At 40.8% G+C, this 22,207-nt stretch overlaps 1 protein-coding gene across 1 annotated transcript in view; it reads left to right on the top strand.

The window, feature by feature from the left end:
• The window catches only part of ZNF827 (zinc finger protein 827), a 211,940-nt gene that overhangs the window by 47,944 nt on the left and 141,789 nt on the right, over positions 1-22,207 (top strand). The window contains 1 exon segment of the mRNA XM_042781433.1: positions 7,406-7,639. Within this exon segment, the coding sequence (XP_042637367.1) occupies positions 7,406-7,639 (234 nt within the window).

Here is a 22,207-nt window from a genome sequence, read left to right as displayed (position 1 = left end):
TTCAAAATTTATAATCCAATAACAGACATCTTGCCTTTGTTTCATTTTATTTTTTAATGTCTTATTGAATGAAATCCTGTCAAATCCAAGTTATGTCTAATAATGATAAGTACCTTTTTTTTCTCTTTCAAATCTTATGGAATGTTTTTTCTGACTAATGCTTCTAAAAACCACTTACATGTTTAGATAGCATCTGCTTAATGGTTGCCTTTTCTAGAAGTTGGGGCTTGCTTCTAAGGCCTCAGTAGTTTCTTAATCTTTTTCTTTGTGTCACCTTAGAACATAAAATTTACAAATAAAAGATGCAGCACGGGAGTATTTTTAAAATGTATAACCATTCACTTCATATTATTCCTTCTCAGAGAAAAGGGAATCTCGGACTTCATAAACACACCATTTAATTACTCTATCATTACTAAGGATGCTCTTGAAAAAGATTTATGAAGGATTCTGGAGGAAAGGCTTAGGCAGAGAACAAATTAGAAGGTAGCCTGCAGAAGTCCCCAGAAGAGATTGAAAGGTACAAAAGGGAGAAATGTAATAAATAAACAAAGCCCTCTCAGGAACAGCCTTCCAGATATAGGTCAGAAATACGTATTGAGGATTGAGCTTTGGTTCAGACTCTGATGGCATTGCCCGCAAAGGGCTAGATTTTAAGTACTTTCTTTGAGATGTTCTGGTGCTTCTCCTTTAGGAATGCCAGAGCCCAAGTGGTTGTTCAAAGATACCTAAGTAAAGGCTAAAGGGCCCTAGGTGTGTAAACAGATAAGTGTTTGGCTGCTAATTGAAAGGCTGGTGGTTCAAGCACAACCAGCCTCTCCATGGAAGAAAGACCTGGAGTAAAGATTGCCACCAAGAAAACCCTATGGGACAGTTCTTCTCTGTTACATGGAGTCTTAACTTGAGGGCACCTAACAACAAGTAAATGGTGTGGTCTAGGTAACAAAAGGAGCTCTGGTAGCATAGTGCCTAAGGCACTTGACTGCTCACCAGAAGGCTGGTGGTCTTTGAACTTTATATCAAAAGGCATATCCCCAGTCTAATGATTAGATCCAGGAAAGCACTTCTGATTGTCTTTGGTGAGACAATTTGAGGGTTTCAGTTCTCATTTAGATAGAGTTCCTGAATGGTGAAATTGACTTGGTAACAACCAACAACACAACGGAGTTCTTGTTAAGGAGTCTTTAGGTGATACAAATAGTTAACATACACAGCTGTTAACCAAAAGGTTGGAGGTCTGAGTCCACCAAAATGCCCTTGGAAGAAAGGCCAGGGAAACAAGGGGCAAAGTTATGATAACTTTTTGGCCAAAGCCAAACATCGTTGAGGTAGCAAGTAGTTGGACCTGTGGACTCGGGACCATGGTTGCAGGGGGCATCAAAGCTCAATTGGCATAACATACTACACAAAGACATTGTTCTATATCCTACATTGGTGAGTAGCGACAGGGGTCTTAAAAGTTTGCAAGCAGCCATTTAGATGCAACAACTGGTCTGTCCTCATCCAGAGGAAAGAAAAATGAAGAAAACCAAAGACACGTGGCAACAATTAGTTCAAGGCACTAGTAGACCATGTGATCCTCAGCCTATATGACCATGAGAACAGAAGAACTAGATGGGGCCCAGCTACCACTTTCAACCACTTGGAAAGGGATCTGTACAGGAGATCCTGGATAAAGTGGGAGAACATTGTGAAACAAAACTCAAAAAAATTAAAAAAAAAAAAAAAAGGGCAAGTTTTACTGGTCTTATAAAACCTGGTGAGACCTCTGAGACTATGGCCCCCAGTACCCTTCAGATCTGGAACTGAACTTAACTCCTGTAGCTTCCAGCCAAACAAGAGACAGGCATACGGGGTGAACTTATACACCAGGTAAATATACACTCCTTAGAATGATCAGTTATAGGAGAACAGAAGGGCAGCATTTGCACAGGGAGATAGCTCAGGGGGCAGGAATGCATAGGAAAGAAGGACGCAGGGAAGAGGTAACTATAGGTGGGAAGTGGGAAGAGAGCTGTTACATTGTGGGGAATTGCAGTCAATGTCATTAAACAAAATGTGTAAGAACTGCTGTATGGAAAAATGGAAAATGAATTTGCTCTGAATTTTCACCGAAGTCACAATAAAAATTACAAAACAAAACAAAACAAACTACATAGTTCACACACAAGGCCAGTAATCTACTTGTAAAAACTCAATCATTAGAAACACTATGGAGCACAATTTTACTCTGACATGCAAAGGGTTGCCATGAGTTAGAATTGATTTGACAGCAAGTGTTTTTTTTTTTTTTTTATAAAGTTCTTGTTAACTGCAGATAATATTGGAGCATCATGAGATGTCACTCATTTGTGTGCCATCATATTATATTCATCCAACAAAAATACATTGAGCACCTGTAGTGCCTAAGGCACTTGACTGCTAACCAGAAGGCTGGCGGTTCAAATCTACCAGCCACTCCTCAGAAGGAAGGTTGAGCAATCTACTTCCAGAGCGATACCACCTCAGAAACCCAAGAAGGGGTTGCTTTGAGTTGGATCCGACTTGCTAGCACATAACAACAGCAACAGCAACAATGTGCCAGGCACTATTCTAGACATTCCAGGTACATCAGCATTAAACACAAATCATTGTTTTCATGATGTCTCCTTTTGAGTTGGAGGAACCAAAAACTGAACTCACTGCTGTCTAATAGGTTCCGACTCATAGCGCCCCCTCTGAGTTTCTGAGGCGGTATCTCTATGGAAGTAGATTGCCTAGTCTTTCTTCTGAGGAGTGGCTGTGAACCTAATGAATAAGTATGGCCTGTTATTAGATGAGCTACCACTTGTCTGTCAGTCTGTTGTACTGTGGTGTCTTGCATGTTGCTGTGATGCTGGAAGCTATGCCTCAGTGAGATGGAGTGATACAGTTGCGTCAACAGTAGCCTTAACCAGCAACGATGGTGAGGTTGGGGTAGGACCAGGCAGTGTGTGTTCTTTTGTACGTAAGAGTTGCTATGAGTCAGAAAAGACTTGATGGCACCTAACAACAACAACATAAGATAATAATTATTTTGAGGAAATAGAACAGTTAGAGCAGGGTAAGGGAAATTATGAGTACTGGTGGCTGGGGGTTGCAATTTTGAACAGGATGGTCAGGATATAGATGGTGATATTTGAGCAAAGACTTGAAGGTCAAGTTACATTTAAGTTTTGTTATACCACAGGGAACAGAGGTGGAGTGGCAGTGTGGTAAAGGGAGGTAAGGGACACAGGGTTAGCAGCTCATGGATGCAGGTTCATGTCCCAACCTCTGCATTTTGATGCTAGAAAAATTGCTCATGTTACTTTAGCCTTCTGGAGTCCAGTTTTTAAGTATTAATGGTCTGTGTGAATTTTTGAGTCTTTATGAGAAAGGTGATCCAACAGAATGGGTAAATTATTTAACCATATCATTAATATCACCAAGGGGGAAAAAAAAAAACTTACCATCGAGTCAAATCCAACTCATAGCGACCCCTCCTTGGGTTTCCGAGGCAGTAGATTACCCAATCTTCCTTCCGAGGAGTGGCTGGTGGGTTTGAACCTCCAGACTTCTGGTTAGCAGTCAAATGCCTTAGATGCTATGCCACCAGAGCTCCTATTAGTATCATACACAAGTAAAATTTGCTGAAGATATTGTAAAGATGGTTGCAGCAGTATATTGAGAGGGAATTGCCAGAAATTCAAGCTGGATTTAGAAGAGGATGTGGAACAAGGGATATCATTGCTGATGTCAGATGGATCTTGGCTAAAAGCAAAAAAGACCAGAAAGGTGTTTACCTGTGTTTTATTGACTATGCAAAGGCATTAGACTGTGTGAATCACAACAAGTTATGGGTACTTTCCTGAAGAATGAGAATTCCAGAACACTTAATTGTGCTCATGAGGAACATTTACCAAGAGGCAGTTGTTCAAACAGAACAGGGAGATACTGAATGGTTTAAAATCATGAAAGGTAAGTGTCAGGGTTCTATCCTTTCACCATACTTACTTAATGTGTATGCTGAGCAAGTAATCTGAAGAAGCTGGACTATATGAAGAAGAATGCAGCATTAGGATTGGAGGAAGTCTCATTAACAATCTGCAACAGGCAGATGGCACAACCTTGCTTCCTGACAGTGAAGATGACTTGAAGCACTTTCTGACGAAGATCAAAGACTACAGCCTCCAGTATGGATTGCCCCTCAAAATGAAGCAAACAAAAATCTTCACAACTGGGCCAATAAGCACCATCACAAGAAATGGAGAAAAGATTGAAGTTGTCAAGGATTTCATTTATTTGGATCCACAATGCCCATAGAAGTAGCAGTCAGGGAATTAGATGATGTACTACACTGGGCAAATCTCCAAAAGACTTCTTTAAAGTGTTAAGGAACAAAGATGTCACTTTTAAGACCAAGGTACACCTGACTCAAGCCATGGTATTTTCAATTGCCCCATATGCATTTGAAAGCTAGACAGTGACTAAGGAAGACTGAAGAAGAGTTGATGCCTTTGAACTGTACAGTTGGCAAAGAATACTGAAAATACTGTGGACTCCCAAAAGAACAAACAAATCTGTCTTGGAAGAAATACAATCAGAATGCTCCTTAGAAGTGAGAATGGCCAGACTTCATCTCACATACTTTGGTCATGGTGTCAAGAGGGACCATTCCCAGGAGAAAAGATACCATGCTTGGTAAAGTAGAGGGTCATTGAAAAAAGGGAAGGCCCTCAATGAGATTTATTGACACAGTGGCTGCAACGATGGGTTCAAGCATGTTGTTGCTGTTGTTAAGTGCCTGAGTCGTTTCTGACTCATAGTGACCCCATGCACAGCAGAACGAAACACTGCCCGATCCCATGCCAGCCCCACAATCCCTGCTATACTTGAGCCCATCATTGCAGCCACTATGTCAATCCATCTCGTTGAAGGCCTCCTCCTCTTTCGTTGGCCCTCCACCCTACCAAGCATGACATCCTTCTCCAGGGAATGGTCCCTTCTTACAACATGACCAAAATAGGTGAGACGAAGTCTGGCCGTTCTTGCTTCCAAGGAGCATTCTGGCTGCACTTCCTCCAGGACAGATCTGTTAGTTCTTTTAGCAGTCCATGGTACTTTCAGCATTTTTTGCCAGCACCACAACTCAAAAGCATCAACTCTTCTTCGGTCTTCCTTATTCATTGTCCAGCTCTCACATGCATACGAGGCGATTGGAAATATCATGGCTTGTGTCAGGCGCACCTTAGTCCTCAAGGAGATATCCTTGCTCCTCAGCACTTGAAACAGTTCCTTTGCAGTTGACTTTCCCAATGCTAGGGTTCAAGCATAGCAAAGATTATGAGGATGGTGCAGGACCCAGCAGTGTTTCGTTCTGTAGTACATAGTGTTGCTGTGGTTCAGAGCCAACTCAATGGCACCTAACAACAACAACATGAGAAAGGATATTGCACTTGTATATTTACACGGAGGGAGGTAGTAGGGGGAGGTGATAGGGGTTTGCCTTAGAATTATTTTCATCCTGGTTTATTTTTGTTGCTGTTGTTAAGCTGGGTGTAAGATTTGTTCTAATAATCATTATTAAACCTTCGTATTAGGATAACATTATCTTTCTCAACCAAAAACCAAACCCACTGCCATTGAGTCTATTCCAACCCATAGCAAATCCCACAGAATTTCCGAGCCTGTAAATCTTTATGAAAGCAGACTGTCTCATCTTTCTCCCATGGAGCAGGTCGTGGGTTCACACTGTCAACCATTTGGTTAGCAGTCAAATGCCTTACTACCAGAACTCCTAACCTCTCTCAGAAGGCCAAAAAAAAAAAAAAAAAAACCAACCAACCAAACTGACTGCCATTGAGTTGATTCTCCCATCAAGTTCATCCTACTCCTGTGGAACAGTTGATGGGTTGGAACCACTGACCTTTTGGTTAGCAGCTGAATGCTTTAGCTAGTACATCACCAGAACTCAAAAGATGAACACACCCAATATAACCAACCTGACGTTCCTATTAAAAAAAAAAAAAAAAATCCTACTACATGGGTCTTTAAAGGTGTGGAGCAAGATGCCTGTGAAAGTGGGAAGTGGTAGGAAGATGCCTGTCTCTTTCTTGTTGTCCTCAGCTAGTGGGTGAAGGCTTGGTTGAGTGTGGCCATGCCACGGAATCTATCCCATGATGGGCCAGTTAGCATCTGCCCTGACCATACACTCCACACCAACCAGTTGTGCCAAAAATGGGAAAAGGCTATTAGTGGGAAAACTAGTGAAATCTGAATAAAATCTAGAGTTTAGTTCATGGAAATGTGAATTTCTTTGTTTTGCCAAATATACCATTAAAAAAAAACAAAACACCTCACTGTCATGAAGTTGATTCCGACTCATAGAAACCCCTTCTTGGGTTTCCGAGGCATTACATCTATGGAAGTAGATTGCCAATATTCCTTCCAAGGAGTGGCTGGTGGCTTTGAACCGCCAGCCTTCTGTGCCACCAAAGCTCCCAAATGCACCATGGCCATGGTTATATAAAATACTAACACTAGGAGATGCTGATGTATGTGGGTATTTGGAAACTCTTTAAATCATGTTTACAACCTTCCTGTAAATCTAAAATTATTCTAAAATAAAATGAAATCTTTAAAAAGTAATGCCCATTGTAGATGGGTAGATGGACACATGGATAAATGGATGAATGGTTATATGGATGGGTGGATGAATGGATAGATTGATGGATGAGTGAATGGGGAAAAAAAAGTAATGCCCTTTGTGGACTCGGAGGTGACTCAGGCTACACTGGATCCTGTCACCATTACCAGAAAAACAATTGGAAGTACATGGCCCACTGTCTGTGGGTCAGTGGTAACAGCTTATACAGTAAAGGCAAGAGTTGTATAGCTTTTCTCTTTGGTAAATTTTCCAACCTTGTCTTACTCATCTCCACCCCAATTTTTTGCTTTGACTATGGCCTTTGACTCATGTTTGTACTCAATATTTTATGAGAACATAATTTCTTGAAAGGATTCTTCGGTAATAGGATTAGGTGAGGAGACCTGTCCTACCTATTAGCACTAACAGGTGAGGGAGTCAGCCGCATGTACAGGAAAGAAGACATTTAGGAAACTAAAGAGAAAATGCTCAATGACTTTGTAGAGGTAGCGTTTCTTAAAATACTATAGGTTCAAAAGATTCAGAAGCTCACACTCGAGAGAGTCCTGCACTGATGGAGAGGTTTGAATTTGTGAGCCTCGTGCTCAGACTTTTTGGATCAGTTGTGGTCCCTTCCTGCTATTTATTTAGCACGGTTGATCGTGCATTGTGTACTTCATTGAGTATGGGGGCAGCTTAGAGGGAGAGTAGCCTTTTGTATGTATGTATATGTATATAATCCCTTTTTTCTTTTGACAGCTGCAAATCAGAAGGAGCCCATGAATCTTAATTTTAAAGTGAAAGAGGAGCCTAAGGAAGAGGAATCTGTAAGTGCGACCTTGCCCCGGTCCAGCTATGTGTTCACCCCAGAATCTGAAGTGTCAGCCCCAAGCATCCCTGAGGACACACTTCAGCCCCCGGAGGGGAAGGGGAACGTGCTAAGGCGGGATATGTCAGTCAAAGCAGCATCTGAACTTCTCATGAAACTATCAGGTACTTGATTTTATTCTATAATATTCATGGTCTGATAATTTCACTGGACTTCTTCTGTCTTGGGTTATAATTAACCAGTATTGGCAATGTTACATTGTTGCAGTGAATAAGGGAAGGATCAGATTACTTGGCTTAAATACTTGTGTTGTGTGTATGTGTTTGCATATATTAGCTGTGTACCTGTCTTATTAAATATAATCTTCTTTTCCTGTTAATGATGCAGATTACTAGAAAACATCACTCCTTTCTAAGATGATGTACATCATAATTTTAAATGGGGGTCTAAGGACATTCCAAATAGGAGCTCTGGTGGTGTAGTGGTTAAGGCATTTGACTGCTAACATAAAGGTTGGTGGTTCTAACCCACCAGCTGCTCCACAAAAGAAAGATGAGGCAGTCTGTTTCCGTAAAAATTGACAGCCTTGGAAACCCAAAGAGGTCGCTATGAGTTGGAATTGACTCAATGCCAGTGAGTTTAGGTTTCAGTGACATTCCACGGCACTTCTGCTAATTGATCAAAATATATTTTCTTTCCTAATGGAGACCCTTGTGTTTTTGATATATTTATACTGTATTCTTAAGGACCATTAAAATATTTTTTAATTTAATAAGCAATTCAGATGGCACTTGAAATAAATATCAAGAGAGTAGCAATGAGATATTGTATGACTAGAAAATTTCATAATAGAATATTATAATAACCTATGTTCTTTAGATGAATGACTAATTCTTTACTAGTATCTAACTGTAATCTCAGCCACACTATATCAAATATAAGAAAAATGGCTTAAAATATAAAATTCATGTATATTGGATTCTTACCCAGCTGGTCTCCTATCTGCCCCCTCCTCTAAGGAACAGATAAAAAAAATAGTGCCTTTTTAATATAAAAGAAGCTCCTGTGGTATGGTATGTAAGGCATTTGACTGCTAATTGGAAGGTTGGAGGTTCAAATCCCCCAGCTGCTCTGTGGGAGGAAGATGAGGCAATCTACATCTGTAAAGATTTATAGCTTTGGAAACCCAATGGGGATTGCTATGAGTTGGAATCCACTCGATGACAGTCAGTTTGGTTTTTTTTTTTTTTGGCTTTTTAATGCAAAGGTATGACTGAACATGGGATGAAAAAAAAGTTCTAGCAGTAATACTTGTCAAGTCATATTGCATCAGTGGGCCACTGCTGTTTAAAGGTTATTTTTAGAAACTTTATTTAAAATGCTAATATGAATCAAAAGCTGTGTGCAGTTTGTAATTTGCTATGCTTAGAGGACAACAGCAAGAAGTGCATTAGGGAAATACCTTCTCTTAGATCTGTAATTTCGTCAGCAGTTCTGGGTTGCTGGTTGACCAGTAGGTTGGAAAGTAAGAAATTAATAGCAGTTTACTTAGTTATTATGTCAAAACACTTGAAGTACCTGTATTTGCCAGTTGGTGGGGTTAAGAATTCTGTTCTTGGATGTTAATTCAGAACACACTGAAATTTCAGGGGGTCATGATATTATATAGATAAAATGTAATACAATTGTTAAATCCTTATTGCAGCCCCATTTTTCTAAACTTTTCAGTGATAGTGCAGCTTCTCCTATACAGATGGGAGGTCTAGAAGGATTGCTGTAAGCTGAAATTTTAGATTATTCAGGCCAACCCCTTTTAGTATCTTTGAACCCACCCTCCTATGACAGAAGGTCTCAGTAACCTAGAGTAATCCATCTGCTGTGTTCCTGTTCAAACTAAAGGGGTCACACAGCCTCTGACTCTTCTCCCGTAGCATAGACTTTCACGTTACAGTGACTTTATGTTCTGATGGTAAAATTCTAGTGCACAGTACTTCTATTCCAGAGTTTGCTGTGCAACCAGTATTGTGAGGAGTAGAGTGTGGGATCACACGAAGAGGTAATAAGCAAACATGAGGTGAACCAGTTGCCATGGAATCGATTCTGACTCATGCAAACCCATGTGTGTCAGAGTAGAACTGTGCTCCATAAGGTTTTCAGTGGCTGGTTTTTCAGAGGTAGATCACCAGGCCTTTCTTCAGAGGCACATCTGGGTGAATTTGAACCTGTAACATTTTAGTTAGCAGCTGAGCATGGTAGCCATTTGTACCACTTAGGAGTTCAGCACATCAGGTGATAGCAAAGGTATTTAAAAAAAAAAAAAAAAAATCATTTTTTTTGGATGGTGTAATTTACAACACTGAAATATGAACTAATTTCCTAGATAGTAGTAAGTCCCGCAAATAGAGTAAGGCTTTGCACTCATGCACATTTAATGGACTTGTGGACAGCAATGGCCCTTTCTAAATGTTTCATGTTGACTTTTATTGAGCACATGTAGTGTGGGGTTCAAGAATAGTTGGATGGATAACATGGTTGTGTTTTAAAGGAGAGAATGGCATACCTTTGCTTCATGATGCAGAAATGAAAACTGGTTTGAAGACTAAGGCAATTAATTATTTTTTTATCCTAAAAACTTTCCCGAATATTTTATGTGCAAGAAACTCAAGTGGAACAAAGAAATAGGCATCAAAATCCTGCCCTCTGGGTACTTACAGTTTTTCCAAAAATAATCAAGGGCAGTGGAATCCACTCAGTGAGTGGTGTGCACTTGAACTTAGTCCTGCTGTACGAGCTTACTGTGATCTTGTAAACTGCAAGGACTACAAGTTCCTAAGTTAGTTAGAATAGGCATGTGCCGTAAAATCAAATGTCTTTTCATTCCTAAGCCTCAATGTAAAGAGGACTCATTCTTCGTTCTGATATATCAGTGCTCTTGCAAGAAAGGAGATGCTAAGAAAAACTTCCTGTACTCTTCCCTCAAATTGTGATTTTACCAATTTTAATATTCACGCCCAGAAAACATCCAAGTAAAGGATTTGGCAGTGTCTTCAGGCTCTCTTTTCCATGATCCTTCCTGCCCCTCTACATTTGAGAATAGTAGTTCATTTCCCAAAGCATCTATGCAGGTTACTCAGGGCTGTTACCTGCTCAGCTCAGCTGCTACTCCCAAAGCCTTGCTGCAGTCATTCTTGTCAATTTGAGGCCCTGTTGCCTCCTGTCTTGTTAATTTTCCTTTATAGTCTTTTGTTATGCTTGGAAAAAATCCTTTTGGTCAGGAAGAGTTGGTTGAGAAAAAATATGTTCCGTATATCATAAAGCGAGCTCTGGTGGCTCAATGCCTAAGTTTTGACTGCTAACCAGAAGGTTGGGGGTTCAAATCCACCAGCTGCTCCACGGAAGGAAGATGGGTCAAACTCTTTCTGTAAAGATTTACCGCTTTGGAAATCCAATGGAGATTGCTATGAGTTGGAATTGACATAGCAGTTTTTTTTTTTTTTTAATGTATATACATTATAATACATTTTTTCCTTCTTTCACTTTTGACCCAAGGAATAGCCAAGATGTGGAGTGAAAGGATTTTTCCTTTGTGTTACTTATTTCCTTGAGATTGAAAACTGTTGCCAGTAGGTTAAGCCCTTTCAGTCTTTTCATTGAATTAATAAGAGGAAACTAGTCAACAATTTTGTCTGCTTCACTTCCAGTTTTAAATTAATTTATGTTAACTTCTTAAGGGTGGATGCTTGGCCCATGGCCCAGTCAAATATCATGTGAAACTTTTCTATGTGGAGAAATCTCTGTAGGTATATTGTTTTCCAAATGTCCATGTAGGCTTTATGGAAAAAACACAGATGCGTTAGAGACTAGGCTAAGTATTTTCATTAAATTCTTGTTTGGGAAACTCTGTGTTTTCTTCCTTCCTGTGGCTCAAATTCTATTTCCAGTTGTTAATTGGGAAGTTGAGTATTTGACAGCTGGGCCAAATAAATTGATTGCCATAAAGAAAGCAACCCACTCTAAGGAAACCACTGGATGTCTGCGACTACCTGTTGTTATGTGACACAAGGCAGCCAAAATAATCAGACTTTTCTGCTAGGCATATAGTTGCCAAAGACAATTCCAGAAGTCTTGATTTAAAGAGGCCAAATTCCTGAAGCTCAAGACAGAGGATATATGACACTAGACAGCATAAAATAATCTCGAAGCACTTAGAACACACCACTCTGTTTTGGCAATGTTGGGCAATCCTACTTCCGTAGTGATACTGCCTCGAAAACCCAAGGAGGGGTCGCTATGAGTCGGGGGCGACTCGACGGCACATAACAACAACAACAACAACAATCACCTCTGCAGCTTATGGGATGGGAGTGCTATCAGAAGATGTGATGTAATGCCAAAAGGGACATGCAATTTTATCTTTTTGTTTCCCTTGTACTTTAAGAGAAATAGCTAGAAGCAAAGAGATAAAGAAGATACTCTTCTCCTTTTGGGAACACTGCTACTACTACATGGGAATGCATATATAAAATTTACTATGCAAATTGTTAGGCCAACCTAAAAGTAGCAGACAAGAATGCCTTTTAAAAACAAGTTTCTCACACACACACACACACACAGTCTCACACACACACTCACACACTCACATACACCCATAGTAGCTGAAAAGCTGGAGTTACTCAGAAACATGAATGAAAAATTAAACATGTAAGTGTATCTAACATGGTAAAATAAAACTTCCTATTTGAACTTAATTTGAAACAATTGTTTTTTTTATTATTATTATTTCTGTGCATAAACTGAATGGATTTGTAGTCCTCTCTGCCTGGTCTTGGACAGAAAAATAATAATTGCCTCTTGTAGGGGAATCCAGGAAGAACACGGATTTGAAATATACAGTGACATAAACTTCACTTTATCACCTAAATAACCTAGGGCTTCAACTGTGAGAGACTGGAAGCAGATAAACTTGGAAAGAAGAGGCCTGGTGGTACCATGATGAAGCTCTTGGCTGCTAACCGAAAAGCCAGTGGTTTGAACCCACCCACTGCTCTTCAGGAGAATACACCTGACAATCTGCTGCTCTAAAGAATTCCCCCCCAAAAAAAACAAATTCACTGCCATCCAATTGATCCCGACCCATTAGGTTTCCAAGGCTGTAAATCTTTATGGAATCAGACTGCCTCATCTTTCTTCCCTGGAGCGAATGGTAAGTTCTAACTGCTCACCTTTTGGTTAGCAGCCAAATGCCTTAGCCACTGCACCAATGTAGCTCCTTTGCCATAAAGATTATAGCCTAGGAAACCCTATGGGTCGTTCTACTCTGTCCTATATGGTCATTATGAGTCAAAATCGAGTTGATGGCACACAACAGCAAAAACTTGGATAGGGTTAAGTTTTAAGGTGAATTTAATCTATGATGTAAACTGAAGTGGAAAGGAAAGGGACCTAAAGATTGACTTTATTAACAGTTTTCATTAGGGTCCCTTTGGTTCCCTCTTCAGCTGGTTTAGTCAAGAAAGGGGAATTCAATAGAAGTTGTGGGTTTGGAGTTGGTTTACGGAACCCAAGGGCATGGGTGCAGCATCCTTCAGGCCCCCAGTGAAACTGTGATGACAGGAAGGCCACTTGGAACCCAGGAAGTCCTAGCTCTCCACCCCATGCTGGCACATGCCTCATTAGTCTACCTTGGTACAGATGGACTTATCTGTTACCCTGTCCGCATGGTGGAAAATGGCAATTGCTAACAGCGTTTACTTTTACATCTTGGGATAGGCTGGAGCTGTGGTGGCACGAGACTAGGAAGATGTATCAACAATACCCAGTGTCAGATTACCCAGTTGCTTACTTCCTAATCTGTAGTGAACAATTTCACAGTTTTTCACCACATCACAGATTCGAGAGATATGCCTGCCATCTGTCTCTCTCCCAACCCCATAGCACCCTCCTACAGAATCAGAGCCTCTTTTCAAATTTTTAATCCCTGACACGGACAGAATACCTCGTAAGCAAGGTAAACACAGGCTTATTTGTACTTACTTCCTAATCTGTAGTGACAGTTTCACATACTTTTTACCACATCAAATATTTAAGAATCGGTGTGCTAGGAAATAGGAGTCTCAGGGTGGTGAGAATGGTTAATGTGCTGTGTTGCTAACTGGAAGGTTAGAGGTTTGAGTCCACCCAGAGGTGCCTTGGAAGAAAGGCCTGGCAGTCTATTTCTGGAAAAGCAACCCTTGAAAACCCAGTGGAACACATTTCTACTCTGACACACGTTGCCTTGAATTATAACTGATTCACTGGCAGTGGTGGTAGCAGGGTGGTGATAGCACTAAAAACAAAACAAAGCAAACCAGTTACCAATGAGTCAATTCTGATGGCAATGCCATGTGTGTCAGAGAACTGCACATGGAGTTTGCAATGTCAGTGCCCTCTCAGAAGTAGATTGCCAGACCTTTCTCACAAGGGCCTCCAGGTGGATTTGACCCTCTGACTTTTCAGTTATTAACTTAGTGCTTAACCATTTGTGCCACCCTGGGATTCTAGCAGTGGTGGTACTAGGTTAACTGGGGAAATTCCGTTTTGTCTATCTGAAAGGACTGCCTTAGGTTGATGCTAACAGAGAACAAAGTGCTATTAAATGTACATTTTACTTTATAAAGAGAACTATGTCTCTTCACTGGAGATTCTTTCTAATTTATTATGAAATAATGTTATCTGGAAATCTTTTTTAGAAGGGCACTTGTACCTAATATATCAAAATAGCATTGGTTGTAAGTCTCAGATAATATTACTTTTTTCATTGTTCTTTGGCTATATAGTTACATTTCATAATCATTCCTATGCAGTGTTGGCAGTCTTCTGGGGAAAAATGGTCTTTTCCCCCTAGCAAATCAAAACCCATGTTGGAGACTCTTACTTACATCCTAAAGAACTTCTTGAGCTATATAAGAGTTTTTAACTAAATAATTTCTCAGGACAAAAACTATTTACTGTTCTAGCGGGTATTTCTCCTTTGGAAAATTATAATCTATCAAACTTTAAAAGCAATGTGACTTCAATAATAATCTTTAAGAATGGGAAGTGTGTGTTTCTGTTTTATATTTACATTTGGCTCCTTCACACTTACCCAAAAAAAACCAAACTCGCTGCTGTCGAGTCCAATCCGACTCATAGCAACCCCTCCTTGGGTTTCCGAGACAGCATCTCTATGGAAGTAGATTGCCCAGTCTTCCTTCCCAGGAGTGGCTGGTGGGTTTGAACTGCCAGCCTTCTGGTTAGCAGCATTTATTCATTAATTTTAGTAATATTGATCTATTTATCATGTCTTGAAATATGTGGGTATTGAAGAATTTGGCAGCATGAAGTTGCAAAATGACACAATCTAATAATTCTGAAATTGAGCAGTACCTTTTTCATTTTGACCTTTTTTTTTTAAACCCATGTGGAGATATTTATTAAGCCAGTATGGCCCTTTTCTAAGAATTTATGTATTTTAGGGAGTTATGTAGAAGGGACTTCTAGACTGATTTTTGTAAGCATCATCATATTTTTTAAAATGTCTTTAATGAGATATAATTCACATACCATACAATTTGTTCATTTAAAGCATACAATCTGATAATTTTTAATATATTTACAGAGCTGTGCAACCATCACCATAATCTAGTTCCAGAACATTTTTATCACCCCTAATGGAGACTCCAGATCCAATAGCACTCACTCCCTGACCCCCTAACTCCAGCCGTAGGCAACCAGTAATCTACTCCCTGTTTCTACAAATTGCCTGTCCTAGACATTTTATATAAATGTAATCATATACTATGTGGTCTCTTGTGACTAACGTCTTTCACTTAACGTAACGTTTTCAACGTTCATCTGTGTTCTAACGTATCAGTACTTTATTTCTCTTAGTTGTCAAATAATAGTCCATCGTATGGCTATACCACATACATTGTTCATTTATCAGTTTGTGAATATTTGGGTTATTGTCTAATTTTTGCTACTATGGACATTTGTGTAAAAAATTTTTGTGTGGTCTTTTGTTTTTAATTATCTTGGTTATATACTTAGGAGTGGAATTGCTGAGTCAACTGGTAACCCTGTTTAACTTTTGAGGAACTATCAAGTTGTTTTCCAAAGTAGGTGTACCATTTTACATTCCCGCCAGCAGTGTCCGAGGTCTCCAGTTTCTCCTCATCCTTGTCAATACTTGTTACTGTCTTTCTTTTTCATTATAGTCATTGTAGTGGATGTGAGCTAGTGTTTCATTGTAGCATAGTGCCTAAGGCACTTGACTGCTAACCAGAAGGGTGGTGGTTCAAACCCACCAGCCACTCCTCAGAAGGAAGGTTGGGCAATCCTACTTCCGTAGTGATACTGCCTCGGAAACCCAAGGAGGGGTCGCTATGAGTCGGGGCTGACTCGACGGCAAATAACAACAACAACAACAAAGTTAATGATGTTGAGTGTCTTTTCATGTGATTATTGACCATTTTTATATCTTCTTTGAAAAATGTCTATTCATATCCAGAATGGGGATGCCCGCTTTTAATTGGTTTATTTGTCTTTTCTATTATTTAATTGTAAAAGTTCTTTACATATTCTGGATACAAGTCTCTTATCAAATACATGAGTTGTAAGTATTTTCCCCCATTCTGAGAGTTGTCTTTTTTGCTTTCCTGATGGTATCATTTGCAGCAGCAAAGTTTTTAATTTCTGTGTAGTTGAATTTCTTTTGTCATTTGTGAGCATCATCTCATTTCCATAATACCAAAAGTTAAGTAAAAATGTTAAAAAAAAAAAAAAAAAATTCACTGCCATCAAGTCAGATCCAACTCAAAGGTAGACTTGTTTAATATTAAAACTAAAGCCTGTTTTTAACTATATTGGGAAAGTGTCATTTAATTTTCTGAGATAACAAACCGGTGAAACTTTATTTGTTAAATAATTTGCCATAGTGGTGTTCACGCTTCTGATTTCTGGAATGTTTGCTGCAGTATTCTATACTTCACCTGATTAAAAAAGCCAAACTGACAGCCGTTGAGTCGATCCCGACTCACAGTGACCCCTCCTCGGGTTTCCGAGGAGTTGTCTCTATGGAAGTAGATTGCCCAGTCTTTCTTCCTAGGTGGGTTTGAACCGCCAGCCTTCTGGTTAGCAGTCAAATGCCTTAGGCACTGCACCACCAGAGTTCCTGCTTTACCTGATAGCCAAGAATGTTTGTATATCAACTTTTTAAATGATACAGAATCAATGTGACAAGTAATGGGCTTATAACTAATTGGCTTGGATTGCATTCCTTGCCATCTATCTATCTCTCTGTCTATAAAGATAATATAAGGAACTCTGGTGGTTAGTGGTAAAGGCATTTGGCTGCTAACCAGAAGGTCGGTGGTTGGAACCCGCCAGCCACTCCGTGGAAGAAACTTGAGGCAATCTGCTTCCATAGACTTAAAATCCTTGGAAACCCTGTAGGGGTTGTTATGAGTCAGAATTGACTCGATGACAGTGAGTTATATAGGACACATACCATACCATATCATATCCGTTGTTACTGAGTTGATTCTGACTCATGGCAACTCCATGTATTCAGAGTAGGACTGCGCTCCATAGGGTTTTCTTGGCAGTGATCTTTATGGAAGCAGATCATCAGGCCTTTTTCTGTGGTGCTGCTGGGTAGCTTTGAACCAACAACCTTTTGGTTAGTAGTCGAGCACAAACTTACCAAAACTAAACCCAAACCCATTGCCATCGATTCCTTTCTGAACAGCTCCATAGGATTTCCAAGGCGGTAAATCTTTAAGGAAGCAGACTGACTCATCTTTCTCCTGCAGAGCAGCTGGTGAGTTCCAGCTTCCAGCTTCCAGCCCACCTTCTGGTTATCAGCCAAGCCCTTAACCACTGCGCCCCCTGGGGCTCCTTAGTGCAAATTTGGGGGTGTTAACTCTAAAGAAGGGATTTATGCTGCTGCTTTTTTTTTCCCTTAGCACTTGAAAACTTAGTGAGAATTGAAGATATTTGGCCTGCTAACGCTGTACCTTATACAGATAAACAAAACAAGGAATAAGTCACTTTAATAAAAATAAAATTTTCACGTTTATATATCCAGAAAAGTCTTTTCCTAAAAGTCTGTATCTTGTTCATCCTGTTAAGCTCAGAGGGGTATTATTGACCTAAACTTTTAAGAAGAACCAAGTAAGAAATAGCCGTGTACGGCTGTGGAAGGGCTGTCCTTTTCCTAGCCAGAAAAGAGAACTGGCTTATAATAGACTTCTCATGTTAACTAGGAAGGAGCTCTGATAGCATAGTGCCTAAGGCATTTGGCTGCTAACCAGAAGGTTGGCTGTTCAAACCTACCAGCTGCTCCGTAGAAGGAAGATAAGATGGGGAAGTCTACTTCCATAAAGATTTACTGCCTCGGAAACCCAGGCAGGAAGCAATTGACTTGATGGCAATGAGTTTAGTTTGGTTTGTATATTAACTAAGAGCCCTGGTGGTACAATGGTTAAGCGCTTGACTGCTACTGAAAGATTGGCGAATCCAACCCACCTAATGGCTCAGTGGGAGAAAGATCTGGTTGTCTGCTTCTGTAAAGATTAACCCCAAGCCCAGTTGCCATCGAGTTGATTCTGACACATAGCGACCCTGTAGGACAGAGTGGAAATGCCCCATAGGGTTTCCAAGGCTGTGATTTTTACAGAAGCAGATTGCCACATCTTTCTCCAGAGGAACAGCTGGTGGATTTGAACCACCAACCTTTTGGTTAGCAGCTGAGAGCTAACCACTGCCCTACTGGGGCTCCTTCTATAATGATTACAGTCTGGAAAACCCTAAGGCAGTTCTACACTATCATATGGGGTTGCTAGGAATTCAGTCTACTCCCTGGCAATCAACAACAGCTACAGTAACTGATGTTACTCTGGCTCTTTGGATAGTAAAAGAATTATTTCACAGTTCCACATTTGGTTACAAATCCTTGCACCCATACATCTGTGAGACTGTTGCTGCTCCGCAACCTCATATCAGAGCTATTCCAGCTCACACCCCCAGGGCCAGTGCCTCTACTTTCTTTTTCCTCTTGGAGCCCTCACCACCTCATGCCCACCCTTTTTGCTTTCTTGACGGGGCTTTCTCTCTCACACTGAGGCCTCAGCCTCAGAAAGACAGGCACTCAAAGGGGCTCTTGTTTTATTATTATCTCCCTGTTGCATAGCTGCATATGTTAATATAGCCAAGAAAATTTGTATTGGCTCATGTTCCCAGAAACCAAGGAAGAACTCTGAAAGGAATTTAATATGCTCCACCTTCATTATAGATTCCTTTTCTGTTGGGCTGTCTCAGGACGAGGGGAGGGTGGAGTTTGATCACAGCAGGGGTAGGAGTAGGGCTGTAGAGCAGGGGTGGGAGTAGAAGGGTTCCAGAGCCTTCTTTATACTAATGAGCAGAAGAATTAAGAACAGCACCCAGGAAGTATGTGTGTGCAGGTTCAGATAACATGCTTCCCTCCTGTTTTCCTGTGTTGTCTTCTGTTTGGGAGTGTGAAATGTAATACAATACAAACTGTATAGTATCTTGAACACAAACTGTGGCACAAACAGGCCTGTAGTAAATACTATTTGATGATGACAACTCTAAGGAGAAGCTTCCCCCCACCCCCACCCCCGAGAGATCCAATTGCAGTATGGATGCAAATATTAGAGTAACCAGTCAAACATTCTGTTCACTTTTTCACTCAGGGGACAAATTTCCCTGTCAGGTAGACGCTGTGTACTTTATCATTGCATTAGGATTTCTTAAACACTGTTCTGGCTTTTTATGGTCCCTCTCCTCTTTTGCCCAGGCTTTTTGGCTATATGTTACCACAGTTATGGTTGTAAGAGGGAGAGAGAGATAGCATTATTTTCCTCAAAAAGAGAGCTAAACCTTTCTCATTTTGCAGTGGTTTTTCTTCTCATCACCACATTAACTTTTCACCTTTAATGTATTCATGTCAAAGAAGGGGAACATTAGCATGTATAATTAAACCCCACGGATACTGTGTCCATCTGGATGCATGCTGGTATCACAGACCTACCTCTGGAGAAGGGACTCCATTCTTCATTATTAGGTGGCCTATTCGCTGCTGGGGAACTCTAGTAGCATAGGCACTTGACTGCTAACCAGAAGGCTGGCGATTCAAACCTATCAGCCACTCCTCGGAAGGAAGGTTGGGCAATCTACTTCCGTAGTGATACTGCCTTGGAAACCTAAGGAGGGGTCTCTATGAGTCAGGTCCAACTCGAGGGCACATAACAACAACAATTCGCTGCTGGGCTGCCAGGTACCCACTGGGAGAGCCTCAACTGGGTGGTAATGCAGGAACTGCTTAACACGTAGGCACTCTGGAATATGCACTGTGTGAGAGCAACTGGGCAGAGGAGTGTCCATACCAAGCTCAATAGTGGAAAATGAAGTGAATAATTACCCCCCCCCCCGCGTTTTGCTTTTATTATTATGGGGGGACAAATGATTGAAGAGTGATGTTTTCTCCTTATTTAATTGTAAGGATCCCTGGTGTTCTTTCTGAAAGGATCTTTGTCTTCATGCCTAGTAATTTTGTTTACTCTATCCATGTATGTATTTTTCCACATGTAAGCCGTTCTATGTTTGTGCTGTGAGTTGATTTATTTCCTTTTTCTCTAAATATGGGATGGCCACTGGATTCAAGTTTATTTCCTGGTTTCCTGTGGCTGGCCATATGCTCAGTGGTGCTTATCTCCACAGCTGGAGAAGTGAGGGAGGTGAGAGAATAGATGCATGACCCACCACATTTTATCTGAGGTCCAGACTCAGATAGTAAGGGTCACTGTTTGAAGAATAAATGGTGAACTTGTTTCCTTACTTACCACTGCCAGCCTTATCCCCATGAGCCTACCGTTCCCTCAGCATATACATACACTTCCCCCACTGTTGCAACCAGAAATTCTTTCTCCTATTTTGGAATGGAAGAGGCATTCACAGGAACAACTTATCAGTGACTTTATGTGGTCCACATGTTGTTGTTAGGTGCTGTCAAGTCAGCTCTGACCATAGTGACCCTGTGTACAACAGAATGAAACATTGCCCAGTCCTGCACCAGCCTCACAATCCTTGCTATACCTGAGCCCATTCCTGCAGCCACGGTGTCAGTCTGTCTCATTGAGGGCCTTCCCCTTTTTCGCTGACCCTCCTCTTTACATAGCATAATATCCTTCTCCAAGGAATGGTCCCTTCTGACAACATGACCAGAGTAGGTGAGATGAAGTCTGGCCATTCTTGCTTCCAAGGAGCAGTCAGGCTGCACTTCTTCCAGGACAGATTTGGTCCACATACATGTGGCCAAAAGGTACACTTAACAGTCCTTCCTTTAGTTGAGAGAAAAAGATGCCCCCAGAAGAGCTGAAGGATAAATTAGGACCGCAGGTGAAATTGCAGTGATTTGTGGAACTTATTTCAAGTTCTGTGCATTTGAATATCAGTAAGGACCGTCACTTGGTCCTCGTTGCTTATTTAATCAGTGTAGTGGGAAATGTGCAAACCAAGCGCGTTGCTGTTGAGTTGATTCTGACTCATGACTAAGCTGTGTGTTACAGAGTAGACTTGCTCCATAGGATTTTCTTGGCTGTAATCTTTACAGAAGCAGATCACCAGATTGCCAGCCCTTTCTTTTGCAGAACAGCTGGATGAGTTTGAACCATCAACCTTTAAGTTAGTCATTTACCGCAAACCATTTGTACCACCCAAGAACAAGCAATATATAAGGAGTACTTTTTTTTTTTTAAGAAAAAAATAAATAAATAAAGTGCTGTGGGATGTAAAGAAGACAGCTGCGGATTAGGACGGTAATTTGATTGGAACTAATGTCTCCTTCCAATTACTTGTGCTAACCCCACTTCCTTTTGAACCATGTTTATCTCATCCTGTGGGAGAAAGATGTGGCAGTCTGCTTCCATAAGGATTTACAGCCTTGGAAACTCTATGGAGCAGTTCTACTTTGTCCTTTAGGGTTGCTCTCTGTCAAGCAGTGGGTTTTGTTTTGTTTTTTTATTTCATCCTGATGCTGTTTAAAATATTTTCTGCTAAAACTATTCCATTAGAAAGCACTTCTTACCTCTTTCTCAGCCCTCCTGGAGACACTCAGAGTTAACACATCAATCCTGTGTATAACAGTTTTCAATTACTTAACCAAACTCAACCCAACCCACTGCCATCAAGTTGATTCCAACTCACAGTGATCCTGTAAGACAGAATAGAACTGCCCCATAGGGTTTCCAAGGCTGTATGGAAATGTTTATGGAAGCAGACTGCCCCACCTTTCTCCTGTGGAGCAACTGCTGGGTTTGAACAGCTGACCTTTTTAGTTAGCAGCCCAATGCTTTAACCACAGCGCCACCAGAGCTCCTTTTCAATTACTTAGGCCTAGTTAGCCAAAGAGGGGTCGCTATGAGTCGGGTCTGACTTGACAGCATATAACAACAACAACAACAACAAAGTTAGCCAGATTAGGGGCTACTGCCTCCTCTTCCTACAGTATTTTTCATTGTTGGTTAGCACCTACATCAGAGAGGACACAGGAGGAGCGAGTTGTTGTTGTGTTGTTATGTGCCGTCAAGTCAGACCCGACTCACAGCGACCCCTCCTTGGGTTTCTGAGGCAGTATCACTACGGAAGTAGATTGCCCCATCTTCCTTCCGAGGAGTGGCTGATGGGTTTGAACC

This window comes from Orycteropus afer, unplaced genomic scaffold (assembly GCF_000298275.1).
Source record: "Orycteropus afer afer isolate SDZICR_OR568_19922 unplaced genomic scaffold, OryAfe1.0 scaffold00120, whole genome shotgun sequence".
Lineage (NCBI taxonomy): Eukaryota > Metazoa > Chordata > Mammalia > Tubulidentata > Orycteropodidae > Orycteropus > Orycteropus afer.
This window is presented reverse-complemented; position numbering and strand designations above follow the sequence as displayed.